The 13,898-nt window shown below is 41.9% G+C and overlaps 3 protein-coding genes across 4 annotated transcripts in view; 2 read left to right on the forward strand and 1 right to left on the reverse strand.

The window, feature by feature from the left end:
• Nucleotides 1–4,454, forward strand: part of LOC131879865 (large ribosomal subunit protein eL33-like) — an 8,608-nt gene extending 4,154 nt beyond the window's left edge. For both annotated transcript variants that reach the window (XM_059226320.1, XM_059226319.1), the window contains one exon: nucleotides 4,231–4,454. In XM_059226320.1, coding sequence (XP_059082303.1) covers nucleotides 4,231–4,410 — 180 coding nt within the window. In that variant the 3' untranslated portion in view covers nucleotides 4,411–4,454. The remainder of the gene's footprint in view (nucleotides 1–4,230) is intronic.
• On the forward strand, nucleotides 2,184–3,991 carry LOC131879861 (uncharacterized). The gene is made up of 2 exons (XM_059226314.1): nucleotides 2,184–2,201; nucleotides 2,400–3,991. The coding sequence occupies exon 2, from the start codon at nucleotides 2,434–2,436 to the stop codon at nucleotides 3,781–3,783; it is 1,350 nt and encodes a 449-aa protein (XP_059082297.1). The 5' UTR covers nucleotides 2,184–2,201; nucleotides 2,400–2,433; the 3' UTR covers nucleotides 3,784–3,991.
• On the reverse strand, nucleotides 3,977–13,395 carry LOC131879564 (uncharacterized). Its single transcript, XM_059225922.1, has 4 exons — nucleotides 12,993–13,395; nucleotides 11,128–12,152; nucleotides 6,735–6,978; nucleotides 3,977–5,575 (listed from the first exon to the last, which is right to left on the reverse strand). Exons 1-4 carry the CDS (start codon nucleotides 13,238–13,240, stop codon nucleotides 4,600–4,602), a joined length of 2,493 nt encoding a protein of 830 aa, XP_059081905.1. The 5' UTR covers nucleotides 13,241–13,395; the 3' UTR covers nucleotides 3,977–4,599.
• Between the last annotated feature and the right edge of the window lie 503 nt (nucleotides 13,396–13,898).

Below are 13,898 nucleotides of genomic sequence, written 5' to 3' on the forward strand. Positions count from 1 at the left end.
CCCCCCTGAACTTCCTTCATACAAGTTTACTTGGGAGCAGAAGCTGGAGACGTCAAGGACATCCAGGTGGTGTCCAGTTTCTCAGAAGGTAGTCTTCGCGTATAAGTAGACGAAGATATACTGTTGTCCCAATTGAGGTGTGCAGAACTTGGATTGAACAGGCTTCTAAGATCGCCAAAAGACGGTCTCCATTAAAGAAGGGACTGGAAACGCTTCCGCTGTCCTGAAGGCAATTACGAATTCCCATTGCTCGTAAGAAGCCCGGGAGGTGAAACTTTTTACCCCCAACCTGAATTTGATAACCGGTAATAGAGAATTTAGAAGCTTTAACGTTGCCACGAAAAAGAGACTCTGGCTCCTTTATCGATTCTAGTGCGCATGTTTTCTGTGTTGTTGAATGTCTTAGCCTACGTTTTCGGTCGACTTTAAAGCTATGCCAATTCACTGTTGTCTACTTCCGAGAACTCTTTTCTTCCATCATTCACACAAGATGCTGAGAACGATTCTTTGAACTTTCAAGAGAGATCCTAACTTGTTTTTCACATCTTGATGCAGTTGTGTTAACTCAAGAGACTTGCGCCATTCTTGCTTTCATGGGAGACCCCTTGTCTTTCCTAGTTTCTCAGCCAAATTAAGAAGATTTTTTGCTCGAAGACATGTAAGATCGGACTTTCGTGACCTTGCCTAGACAGACTCGCATTGAACATAGACATGAAGTTTTGATATCATCTGCTCACTTTATTTGGAGCCTAATTACGCGTTTAGTCTTCTTGCATTAGATCTAATCTTTGCTCTTTGGAACAAGTGGGATTTCTTTGTTGTGCAACGCCTTCTACTTAGGAACGTCATTCTTTCTTCATTCCTTGCTCGACCAAGCGTTGGTCGTTCTCTTTTGAATGGCAAGCCTGTTTATAATTGCATTGCCAATTATAGACATTTATTGAATGAGTCAAGCTCTGTTGTGTAATTTACGGTTGCAACGTTTTAAGCAGTTTGACTTGACAGATAACTTCAAGCCCTTGATTCTTTGTCCTACTCGATGGCTTTGTTCCCTGCGTACCCTTAAAATCGCAACTAGATCAATCTGACTCACCATGCCAATAATGCCCTTAAGACGTTTGGAATTATCATTTAACCTTCTGTACCTACCGTTACCGTGACTGTTTACATGATGCAACTTATGCAGTTTAATCTAGTTTCGCACCTGTTGTGACAAAAATGCCGAAAATAACGGAGAGTAAAATTACCAATCCCTGCGCAGAATCGCTCCTCGAATTGTTATTGTCTTCTTCCTTTCAAATCATGCATAGCATTCGTGGGCAATGGGAATGTATTTATTTTATTGCCGAGACCCCACCCTCAACGCCAACAACTTCGATAAATGGAAGGCGTAGGTTTGATGAAGACTTCCTTGTATGAACTGGATAATGGATATTCCGTTTCATGAACCACCCCCAAAACTCGCTCGACTTGAAGAGTTAGCACGTTCCAGTGGGAATAAATCCACATAGATAAGAGCATGCCGGCCGGCGCCTCCTATCTCATGCGGTGTTCTGAGGTCAGGTGGCGAATCCTCCAACTTTTCCCTTCCAAGAAAAGATTTGAGCTATTGTGAAGGAGCGGACGTATGTATTTATTCGAAGAAGTGGTGATGGTGGTGGTTGTATGGTAGAGGAGGTTCAAACGTAGTGATCGTAGTCATATGTCTTGCTAGAATCCGAGACAAGCGTGTACGTACATACCCCCTTGCCGTTCAGGTGTGTGATTGCGACACACAAGGTCAAGAGATAGCTTGGATTCCCGAGTCGTACGAGCAAGGGTGGTGGAAGAGGGGGCATTTGTATTGGTACTACTATCGGCAGTTTGTCGAGTAGTAGGCCCCGTCGTGACAGGATGACTGGTTCTTGGTTCGACGGAAGGAGTGCGGGTACGCAAGCCAAGATGATGATATCCTACTATTCTCAACTCAAGTCAGGGGTGAAATAGATTTAGTAGTGAGTTAGTTTCATCGTGGTATTCCATCCAGACACAAGCACAGGTGGAAGATCATCTCTACTTTCAAAGGCAACATTGCCGTCCATTGAAAGTGTTGTTCGTTGACCTACTAACTAGACTTATCCCTCAAAAGAGAGAGAGAGAGAAAGAGATAGAGATAGAGAGTGCGAAGTTGTACCGCCCTCAACGTGGATCGTGGTTTTTCGGTTCAGACCAAAGATTTTCTCTTTTCTTCTCAAGTTAGAAACAAAAGCAATTTGAACGTGGAAGATACGTGGGGGCATTGGGTGGTAGTTTCGCTCTCAGTTCTTAAACCGTAACTAATCGAGTCGAAGGAGTTTCTCCAAATTTCCAATTGATCGAGAGTCTTTGGTCTGAACAAGTTATCCACGCTTATCCAATAGACATTTCATCGTCGTTGAATCGAGTTGTGCCAAAATGAAGAGATTCGTGGCCCTAGCCTCTTGTCTGGCCCTTCAGGGGTTCGCTGTTTATGGTCAAGGTGGATTTCAGTGTCCAGATGAATTCGAAGGATTCTATCCCCATCACTCGAGCTGTGACAAGTATTGGGAATGTGTGGAAGGTGAGGCCACGCTTGAGCTCTGTGGTAATGGCTTGGGCTTTGCTGATACGGATTCCACGTACACAACCAAGAATTGTGATTACCTAAGCAATGTGGATTGTGGCAATCGAACGGAGATTGAACCGGCCATCTCAGCCCCCAATTGTCCTCGACTTTACGGTACTTTTGAAGATCCAGAAGACTGTGCTGGCTTTTTCCAATGTCGGGATGGTTTGGCTAACCGATTTTCTTGTGCTCCTGGTCTTGCTTACGATGTGCGAGCTCAGGTCTGCAAATGGGCGGACCAGGTCGATCGGTGTAAGAAAATAGAAGAAGAGGAGGAAGGAGCCTTCCAATGTCCCCTTGATTTCCGTGCTGGTACATTCAGCAAACATGCTCATCCAGAAGATTGCCGTCAATACTACGTGTGCATTGGTGGGATTCCCAGAGAGTATGGATGTCCTTTAGGAACTGTTTTCAAAATTTCCGAAGGAGATAGCCAATACGAGGGTCAGTGTGCTGATCCCGAGGATGTTCCAGAATGCTCCAACTATTATGGCGAGTTGCAATTCGATAAGCAAGAACTGGTTCGATCCGGTGCTGATCCCAATGCTGTGGGTGCCAAGGTTGTCACTAACCGACCTCGTGTCAATCGCCCCAGTCGTTTGCGACCCTCTCAAAATATCCCTCAAAGTCCTGTGAGTGAGCCTTTGGGAGATCTGGTTGAAACTGCGAAAGAGGAAAAGGAATCCGTTGTTCCCCTTCCACGTCCCGCTCCTCGACCAGTTGTCGATACCAACTCCTTCCGCTCATCCCGCCCAAGACCTCGTGCTCGACCGGCCCCTGAGCCCGTTCAAGCCGCACCCTCTTTTCCCGAGCCCGTCCCACAGAGACCAGCTCCCATCCCAAATCGAAACCGACCTCGTGTCCAGCCTCCCGCGCCCATCAACTCTCCCAATCCCTTCTCGCAAGTTCCAGTAGTCACACCCCGAGTGGAGGTTCCTGCTATTCCCTTAGCGTCTCTTACTACTGAAGCTCCTCAGTCGTTCATTCCTTCAGCCGTGCCCGCCACGGGCAAACCCGGTAGCCTCGGCACTCCCGCTAAAGTGAAAGCTGGTGAAGATTATTATTACTACTATTACTACTACGATGAAGATTATCCCGAAGAAGGTGGGGATAGCGATGCTCCTGCTGCTGCCGCGGCTGCTGCAGCGGCCGCTGCATAAATTGAGGCTATGACTGCAATCAAAAACTCTTGTGCCGTTTCGTTTTAACCATGATATTACAAGAAGTAGTCTCCGCCGAATTTGGCTGACTGTTCTCTTCACGAAATACAAAATATCATGTTAGCTAAGAGGGTGGATAATTAAAATCCATGTGGGTGTGTTGTACCTGTCCCTAAAAAATAAAAAGACGTCCTAACTGTTCTCTTTATTTATTTCACTGTTTCCTTAATTAAAAAGGCGTTATAAGTTTAAATTCATCAAGCTGAAATCCGCCATCATGCAATTTAGATAATTGCCAATTTCAAAAGAAATAACAATGTTGTTATTGTTTCTTCTTGATGATAGTGTGAAGGGATCAAAATTATCCAGCCAAATCGCAAAGAAGTCGTTAGATGTTGTCCGTCTTGACAACCTTTATTATGAATTGTGTACATTTTTTACTTCCAGGCTAAGAACAAGACCTCCATCCACGGCAAGTCCGAGAAGAGCCACATGCGTGTGATTTGGGGCAAAGTGACCCGCTGTCATGGAAACACCGGATCCGTTCGTGCCAAGTTCGCGCGCAACCTCCCTCCCCAAGCCATGGGAAAGCGAGTGAGGCTTATGATGTATCCTTCCAGGATTTAAAGCCTTTGCCCATCTCGTGAAAATAAACGTCTTTGAAACAAGAAGTATCATTAATTGTTGCCAGTTGATCTGGAATTGATAAGTCCAGCTAGTTGAAGGCGTATTTTTGTAAGTGTAAATCAGTGCACTAGGATGTTCATTGAGCAGATGCTATCATGGTCAATATGATCCAAAGATAGCTAGATTTGATCAAATATCTGTAACCGTAACCGAGGTTGAGAACGATTGCAAACGGACATTTTCATACATAGGCAATTGTTGCGATGACCTTGAGTTAGTCAAAGTCAGTCTCACTGGTTCCGATCTCCGGAATTGCTGGACTGTCTCTCGTTCATGTACTGGCGTGTCAAGGGGCGTTTGCTCTTCAGGATCTGATCTGTCTGTTGGCGAACTTGAGCAGTGGACGATGCTTCGTAATCTGCGGATGAACTGCGGATTGCTATTTGTCGAGGTGGGATCTTGAGGGTTCATGCAAAGTAACCACTTAACATTGTAGAAGACGTGCTGGCGGTAGTATTGGTAGGCAAAGAAATAAATTGTGGGGTTAACGATGGCCGAGCACCAAAATATGACTTCCGCGGACACCCGCCAGCCCGTTTTCACACCTCTATAGTCCTGTATAGTCCTCACAATACACCCAGGAATGAGGCATATGATAAAGCAGGCACATACTATGACAATGGTCTTAGACAAGTCTCTTTCCCGAGATCGATTTATCTGTCCAACACTGCGGTCTTGTCTCAGGCCGGTATCCGTGGTTTGGAAGAAGCCTGATGCCCAAACTTTGCATATGATGGAACAACAGCTGATGGCCATGACGAGACACGAAATCCCCACAAATAAAGCAAAGGGATCAGAGATCAATGCCGAGTGTTCTTTGTTCATGATGGAAGTGCAATCACTGAGATTGGCGTGGTGGCTGTCGTTCTGGAAAAAAGCAAGTAATCCCGGGACCGCCAAGGAAACTACCCAAAGGCCGAGAACACATAAACTCGACTGACGTCGAGAGAAAAACGTTGCCAGAGACACGGGGAAATAGAGCACGAGAAACCGATTGAAGCTCAGGACCATCATACTCAAACTAGACACGGCAACTCTGCAGTTCATGACGAATTGAAAGGCGGCACAAGCCTCATCGCCAAGGCTCCAGCCGTGATGAAAAAATCTGTAATGATTTCAAATGTTATTCAACAATCTGGAAATGATCACCTTTTCAAATTTGGTTGAAAAAGCTTCAAGAGCCTAAAATATGATCGAAAACCTAATCAAGAAGACTCGGTGTTTTATTTTGGTGACTGTAGGTAAGCTTGAGTTCAAAAAACATTCGAAACTGGTTTTAGAATTATTTTGATGTTTAGCATAACTGTTTTTAGTCTAGTCATTGGCAAAAAAAAATAAGATTTATGTTTTTGTTACTTATTTACCGAAAGGAAATGGTATCCCCGGTCCATTCAACCTTTGATCAGAGCGTAAATGAAACACAAATGAAATATTTATAATCGTTCAAATGTTTCATCTTTATTTTTCACACAATATCTGATCCACCAGCGAGTTAGAGTCGGTAGATCCGCTTGCCATTTAAAGTTGGCCAAAGGTTTTGGCGAAAGTTCCTGCTCTCGTTGTTGCTAATTACTTTGCATTACCATGTAACACCCATCAGGGCCCAAAAAGACGAGCAATCTTAGACGCCGTCGATGCAAATTTGCACACAAAGGGCCGGCCCTTCGACTGATTTGGGCACATGAATCATCTGTTTAGAGAGGGGAAATTTTACACGTTTTTTTCAACAAGAGGAAAGATCTAAGTAGTCACCACCTTAAAATCATAGATGCATTATTCATTGGCGAGATTATCAAAAATATGATAAAGGTAGTATTTTTATCTTCACGGGTACATTCAGGTCGGCAATAAAAATACAACAAAATTTAGTTTTTTTTTTGTTCAATTTCGAGTATTTCAGGACGACAAATCAGTGTTTTAAAGATGTTACTCAAAATGTTCGACATAGCTATAGATCTTTATAGTATGCAATCAAAATGTTACGGAAAGCACATCTCAAAGTCATTTGTTCGCACGATACACTCCTGCGAAACAGTATGCATGAAATCTTCGCTTGAGCACCCAGAGTCCATCAAGTCAAGTCCTCCAATAACGGAATGGAGAAAACGACAAGAATAAAATTGTGCTTGTTCAGACCTCGATTCCGTCATCCAGGCCAGTTTTTATCTCCTTCATAAACTTAGATACAACATTGAGGGTGCAAGTACAGCCGTAATACAATCGGTGACCGTTATGCAAAACCCAAGCCTGTCGCAAAATTTTACCTGTGAGCCGAAAGAGGCAAGTTAAATCCACTGAAGATCAGATCCATGAGGGTCAACGATATCAAGTATGGCGTGGTGGGATGGTGACGAAGGCTTTTGTTTTTGATCAGAACAAAGAGCGCCGTTGCGTTACCCAAGATCCCCAGTGCACAAAAAATCACGGCTGACCATGCGGCCACTTTGGAAGTGACCTCATCGTACAACGGCGACTCCTCACGATCGACCATGATATAAAATGTGGTTGCTCAAGAGCTCGAAGATGAAACTGTTTCTGAAGGTGTAATCGCGGATGGTGTCAACATAGCGAGCTGTTCGATGAGAAGAAGGTAAGTGAATGTACAATGAGTGCTTTGTTATCAAGCGAATGCGATTTGAAAATGACGAACATACGTCAGATCGATAAAGAATTAGTGTGCTCTATTGGGCAGATATTTCACGAAAATGGAAATGGCCAGAAAATACGGGATTTGAATCCAAGAGGTGGCTCCCAATGGTCTCCGCCGGTTTCTTTGTCATTTGCATTGCGTTGTATAGTGGAGTTAAATCGTATTCCTAAAACTACACGACCAGGGGGAAACATTGGCAAAACTAGGGTGATGTGATGCTTTGGTAAATATATGGGATATGTAGCGCCATCTAGCTCGTTGAGGATCTGGTGTTCTCTAATAATCAGGATTGTACTACGATCCTGTCGACCCGTTCAATCTTGATCTGACTATCGCCTTGTAACCGGAAGTATAAAAGTAACATGAATGTTTACCGAACACTTAAATTGTTCGATAAGATTGAGTGTCATTAGCATGGCTCTATATATTCCATGTAGAGTATGGATAAAATACCCAAATTCACAATAAGTGAAGAGGTTTCATTTTGTCTCTGCCTTTATTATCTGTTCGTTGTTATTTGTTTTGACAAATTGCTACATGAGACAACAAGGCACCCATGAAGCCTTGCCTTTCAGAGATTTTGATTTATCCAGGAATATATTGTACAGCACTAAAAGTCTAATAGTGATAAAACCCACATTTTTTCTTCGCACCAGTAAATTCTTTCAAACATCTGAAACGTTGTCAATAATGAGATTGTACCGTACGTCATATACTTTGCCCAATTAAAGCCTCTACATCCAGTTCTTGATTTCAAACCGGTAAGATGAATGACCTACAAAACTGTTGGACAATTGCTTATGGCACTTATTTCTTTGTTGCTAGTTAAACAAGAATATCTTTTCTTCATGGGTAGTATTTTGTACTTATCTCTCAAGAGGTAAAGAAAGAGACATGCATTTTATCTTCTGCAAAAAAGGGATCTCTGCTGGGTTTTGCGCAAATTGATCAGGCAATTTGTACTATATCATGCAGAGGATTAAGCTTGACCGTGCATGCACAATTTGTAAAGGAAATTACGTGGTATAGATTATTCCAAAGTTTCGTAACTGTATAAGACCAAAATGAGATCAAAATTTATTGGTATTTTCTTAGCTGAAATGCACATCTTTCGAGGAAAGGGAACGAACCCAAAAAGAATTAGGAAAATGTATTTTTTTTGCAATTTTTCAAACGTGTGATTGGATATACTGGTCGTTCAAGTCCAGCGATAGTAGACACTTTTACGATGCCAACTCTGCACAAGTCGATTGTTCAGCTACATCTTGAATATGCTTTACCCAACTGCGCTCTAATGGGTTAAGCTGGCTTGCAAGGTCGAACAATTCCAAAGATGTCTTATTAGGATCATTGCTGGAATGAGAGAGCTCTCGTATTGGGACAGATTAAAGAAGTTAAGACTATCTACTGTTCAGAGAAGGTACGAAAGATATGTGATACTGTTTGTTTAGGGTCAAATTCAATGACCGCAGAGGCTTAACGTACGTTTTGCGCCTTCAAAAATCCAGGCTAGTTAAAATAATGAAGTCCAACTCTCTTCTTTCTCGGGCTCCATCTTGTTCAATTGGCTGCCCTCAAATATTCGTAGGGCTTATGTGGGCGTTGATCCAGTAGCAAGATTTAGGTCAGGCTTGGACAATTGTGCGACCAAAGTTCCTGATCAACCCTAATTCAAGGCTAGCGGGTCCCCTAAATCTAGTTCGTTGGTGGATCAGATATTATATGAACATAAAGTTAAGTAAAAAAGAAGTTTCTCGCTTTGAACCGCTAAAAATTCCATTCCAAGTGACGGTAAGGAAATCCGCAAAAAAACTTTGGGATTCGTAATCCATAGTTTCGATACTATCATACTGCAAAGTGCTTTGCTTGAATCTTATTCCTACCTCCACTTTGTTCATGACATTCAATGTCGATCTTTAGCTTTTTGCTTAGAAGCAAAATCTTGAGCCATTCAAAGAACTAAATTCATGAACAGAACAAGACATTTTTTCGCGTAGTTGACACAACTGAGCCTAAAATAAATCATTAAAGCCCAAAGCTCCTTGATAACTACTTTGTTACCTGTAAAATAAGTGAAGTAAGCAAAGGAATGGTTATAGTAACCATTTGTACCCTTTTGAATAATAAATGCCAGCATTATCCTCATCACTCGACCAAAAAAAAACGACCAAGAAAGCTTTCAATGGTTTGTAGATGCCTTTGTAGTTGCATATGTCCCAGAACTGAGTCATATTGGGCAGTCCATTTGATTGAAGTCAGAGCTGTGAATGGGGGGAATACTTTCTTGTTCCACAAAGATGGCCAATTTTCCCCACCAAAGTACTACTTAAATTTGACCCTTTGGATTGAGCCTCATCTTGTTTGAGGGTCAATGAACAATGTTCCCGTCAGTAGGCACTCATAAAGTAGATAACACCATAGGTAGCTTTTTTCAATAGCCATGAACCACTGGATGATGGGCAAGGATACTACAATTGTGAATTCACATTCAGAATCGAGTCAATCCATTGCGTTCTGCTTCGAACCAGGCTGGCCCGGGTCGATACAACCACGTATTCCAATTTTCAAATCGATCTACCGACGACTGGATCAAAGATTATGTATGCCCTCTCAAAGCTCAGTAAACAATTCTGTGTGGAAAGGACGAGGTACAAACGAACCTGCCAGAGCTTGTCCAAACGTTTAGTGATGGGATCAAATAAATTTTTAAAATCAGGATCGCCAGAAAGCTCGGAAACTCAAAGCACCGCCTTTTCCAACGTACCCTAAAAGATTAGGTGTGACCAAAAAGGTAACCCCGGTTTGACGGAAGAAGAATCAGGGTTACTTTTTTGTGACTAACTAACAGGTTTCCGATATTCATTATTCAGTAATGCCATATGCCACTGAAAGTGTAAATTGGTAGCCCTAGTTGCAACCTCCGGTGATAATTTGTTTGATCCCATCAGTACTGAAAGGTTCCTTCCCATTTGCGCTTTAAGAGAGCATATCTTTTGGTCCGGTTTTTCGATTGAGTTGAAATTTGAAATACGCATTTCAAGTGCTTAGGCTCCAATCCTAAGTAAGAAATTTAATGGATTAACTTGAGACGGAGTTATTCATTTTTAACCTTAGGCTCTCAGTCCATATTCCAGTGGTTCAAGCCAAAGCTCATGGCTTTAAACTTTTGAAGTAGAGCGAACCTGTTTGAAACGCCGTAATAGCCTTCTTTTGGCAATCAAACAAATCGATGTTTAACAAAAGGAGCATTCAATTAAGCGTGTACGGAAGTGTAAGTTGTACTAAAATATTAAACATAATTTGTTATTTAGACAAACTTTCTTTGTTCTGAGAACAAAGTGGCCGTTTTGTAAGTCAATTCTACATGTACATTAATCAAGCCATTTGATTTTTCCTAACTCGACTTGGGCCAATTTGAACTAAACAGAGTTGGTCAATTTTCAGCTCCATGTAATAAGGCACAAAATGAGGGAATTGATGTTGTACCATTGTGTGCTCTTTGTATCCCAAGTTTCAAGCCTTTTGATGAATTTGATGAAAAAAGCCTAAAGATTTTTGTCGAAGACATTCGATTGTGCTGAAATCTGGCCTAGCTTTCTATGTTCAAATGAGTCAAACGTGTTGGGGTAAAGCTTCTCATTTTCACTCTTACAGCCTTCATCCAATTCGGTCTTAAGGTTAATCAATGCAGTGAAGAAATATGGGCAAATACCATCTATTTATTTGTAAATAAATCTAATTACAATATTCACATTTCTTACCTTCTTGAGCAGGTACTTTGTAACTATGTTGAAATAAATGAAGCATAAAAAATGTCTCCTTGAAGTGCAATTCCCTTTACACTTTTTTTGTTCAGAAAGGATTTTGTTGAATAGGGCAACTTGAAGTATTACAAAAGGAATATAAATTCTACATTGTGCACCCTCTGGGCAGCCTCTTTTTACACAATACGAATTATCTAGTTATGATCATTTGATGATTGATTGTTTCGACCCAAAATGGACATCAATCCAGATCCGTCACCAACAATGATTTGGGATACGTCTGCCTATCGACATTCTCGTAGATTGGTGAACCAATTGGTGAACCACTTTGCCTTGGTGGATTCATTTGTTGCCACATTTGAAGGTGCTCTGGCGTTTCTCTGGGAGGGTTCAGGACTTCCATTTCGAGAGAGTCTTGGCCGTTAAATTCTGGCACGTGTCTTCTCTCACGAGGCAAACTTGGAAACTCTTTTCGCCTGGATCTAGTGGTAGATTGTGGGGTGAACGTGGGAGAATAGACAGTACTAGATGTGGGTTTTTCAGGGTTCATACACAAGAGCCGCTGAATGCAATAATAGAAGTGCTTGCGATAGTGCCGGTTGGCAAAGATATAAACAATAGGGTTGACAATGGCGGAGCACCAAAACATGACGTATCCCATCACGTGCCAACCCGGGTTTTTGTAGCACGGCGGCATTGGATCAAATATGCTTAGTATGGACACGGGGATAAAGCTGACGATGTAGCACGAGCACACAATGGCAAATGTTTTGGTCAAGTCCTTTTCTCGTGTACGAGTCATGTGTCCCACACTCGAGCTCTGATCCAAACCGGCATCCGTGGACTGCGAGAAATTCCGGATGGCTCGACCCGTAGCCCGCACTTTATACAAGATAAAACTGTAGGAAATGATCATCACCGTGCAAGGAATCCCCACGAATATCAGAGAGAAGAAGATCAACGGTGTGTGGCCATTCTTCTCGAGCAAGGTACAACTGAATGTGGCCTTGACGTAGCCATACTGGCCCCACACTTCGGCCAAGGGCAAGCTTAGCACGGTGAAGGAAAATATCCAAAGGCAAATAACACTCAGCCATGACTTGACTTGGGTGAAGATTTTGTCCATTTTGTTTGGATAAAAAATTCCAACAAACCGGTTCAAGCTGATGAGCATCATGCTAAGGCTGGACACGCCCACATTCGAGTACATGAAGAACGGGAAAGCGACACATGCTTTGTAACTGAGCGTCCAATCGCGATGAAAGAATCTGAAATTAGTTCAATTGTTATTTATCGGTAGGGATGTACATTTTCAGAATGTGACCAATCACGTCTTGGGTTTCATTATTCAGAACGACAGGTTAGTAGTCAAAAATAGGCTAATGTGAACCAACCAGTTTTTACCCAATTCAATTAGCAATGGCAAGGTATTGTGTAAGCAAATGCTTCTTCCTTAGATTTTTTAATCATTTTGCGAAAGAGAACAGTCAGTTAAAAGAACTAATCAAAAAACTGTGAACCTTTAAAGTGATGTTTTTATTTATATGTCTCTGACTTTGTCATCGACTCCCACGATACATAGGGTTTTAATTTTAAGAGACTCTGCTGTCGAAGGGAGATAATCCAAATTCAAATTCAATCACAGGGAGCTTCGTACATGAAGATAGAATTGCCACAAGCCTTCAATGATTTATATTAACACAAAATTAAGGCATTGGGCAATTTAAGCTCAATTGTGAGGCTCAGCAATAAACAGAAACAGAGAATGTAAGGCGTTCAAGTGGAGGAACATTTTTTAAAACAAGAAAAAAACTAGAATCAACCTCAGTACTGTTAATACAATAAGCAGAGGTACTTTTCAAATCAACGGAATCTTAATTTGATGTCTTAAAAATCATATCTAGTTATAACATACATTTTAAGGACTGTCGGCTTTCTTCCCGTAGAACCCACTTTTGTTCTAAAAGTTAATGAAGATGGAATGAGCAATATTTTAGTTTAAGAGGCTCACAACCATCAAATTTGCTTCATGATTTTGACCCGTTCAAAAGTAACCATTTAAAACTAACCAACAAAAAATTTAATTTCACAACGCAAACGATTCTGACCTGTGGGCCAAAAGAGGCAAGTTGAAGATACTGAAGATCAGATCTGAGAAAGCCAAAGACACCAAGAAGGGCGTGGTTGGATGACGGCGAAGGCTTCTGGTTTTCATCAGTACAAATAGGGTCGTTGCGTTGCCCACGATCCCAAACACACAGCAAATCGCGGCTGACCAGGCCGCAAATTGAGAACTGACCTCATCGTACAACGGCTGGTCTGCCACCGAATGTGGCGGTTTCCCACAATTGACCATAAGGAACCAGAATGCTCAGATGATCCAAAAAGAGCTTATTATTATGAAGGTGTGATCACTGATTGCGTCAACATGACCGTCGTTGAGAGAAGGAAGGGTCGAATGTGACTTAACGGCTTCCTTATCACAAGTGCCATAGTTGGGAATGAATCACGTTCATTTGAGAGCTGCAAATAGCTCTGTATTTTGAGTAATTTTGTTCTACGCACATGCAGTACAGTATTCTTTGTAGATACAGTCTAGCTCTTTCTAAGACCCGAGGTTCGAAGCATGCTTTATTTTTCTATTTCTTGACTTATTTTTCAGAATGCACGTGGGTGATGAACATTGAAGGAGTAGTTGACTCGAAATTGATTCCATGATCGACCATGGTCATGAGTGTCAGAGGAGGATATTCCAGCCGATTCTGCCTATCTCCATTTACCTTATCTGAGTCACTCAAGCTATTCAAACATCCAGTCTGACTCCTGTCCGTTGATTGTTGACTCAATTTGAGCTGCAGTTTTTTACTCCTAGACCAAGATGTCAGGGAACAATTTGAATTTGAGCAACAAAGCCCTAATTATCCTTGGTTTCAAATTGGGGACATTTTTTTTCATCTCGCTGCTTATCAACTTTATCCACAAGTGTTCTCCTAAGGCTTCTACGCCATATTTCA

Source organism: Tigriopus californicus, chromosome 4 (assembly GCF_007210705.1).
Source record: "Tigriopus californicus strain San Diego chromosome 4, Tcal_SD_v2.1, whole genome shotgun sequence".
NCBI classification, from domain to species: Eukaryota; Metazoa; Arthropoda; class Copepoda; order Harpacticoida; family Harpacticidae; genus Tigriopus; species Tigriopus californicus.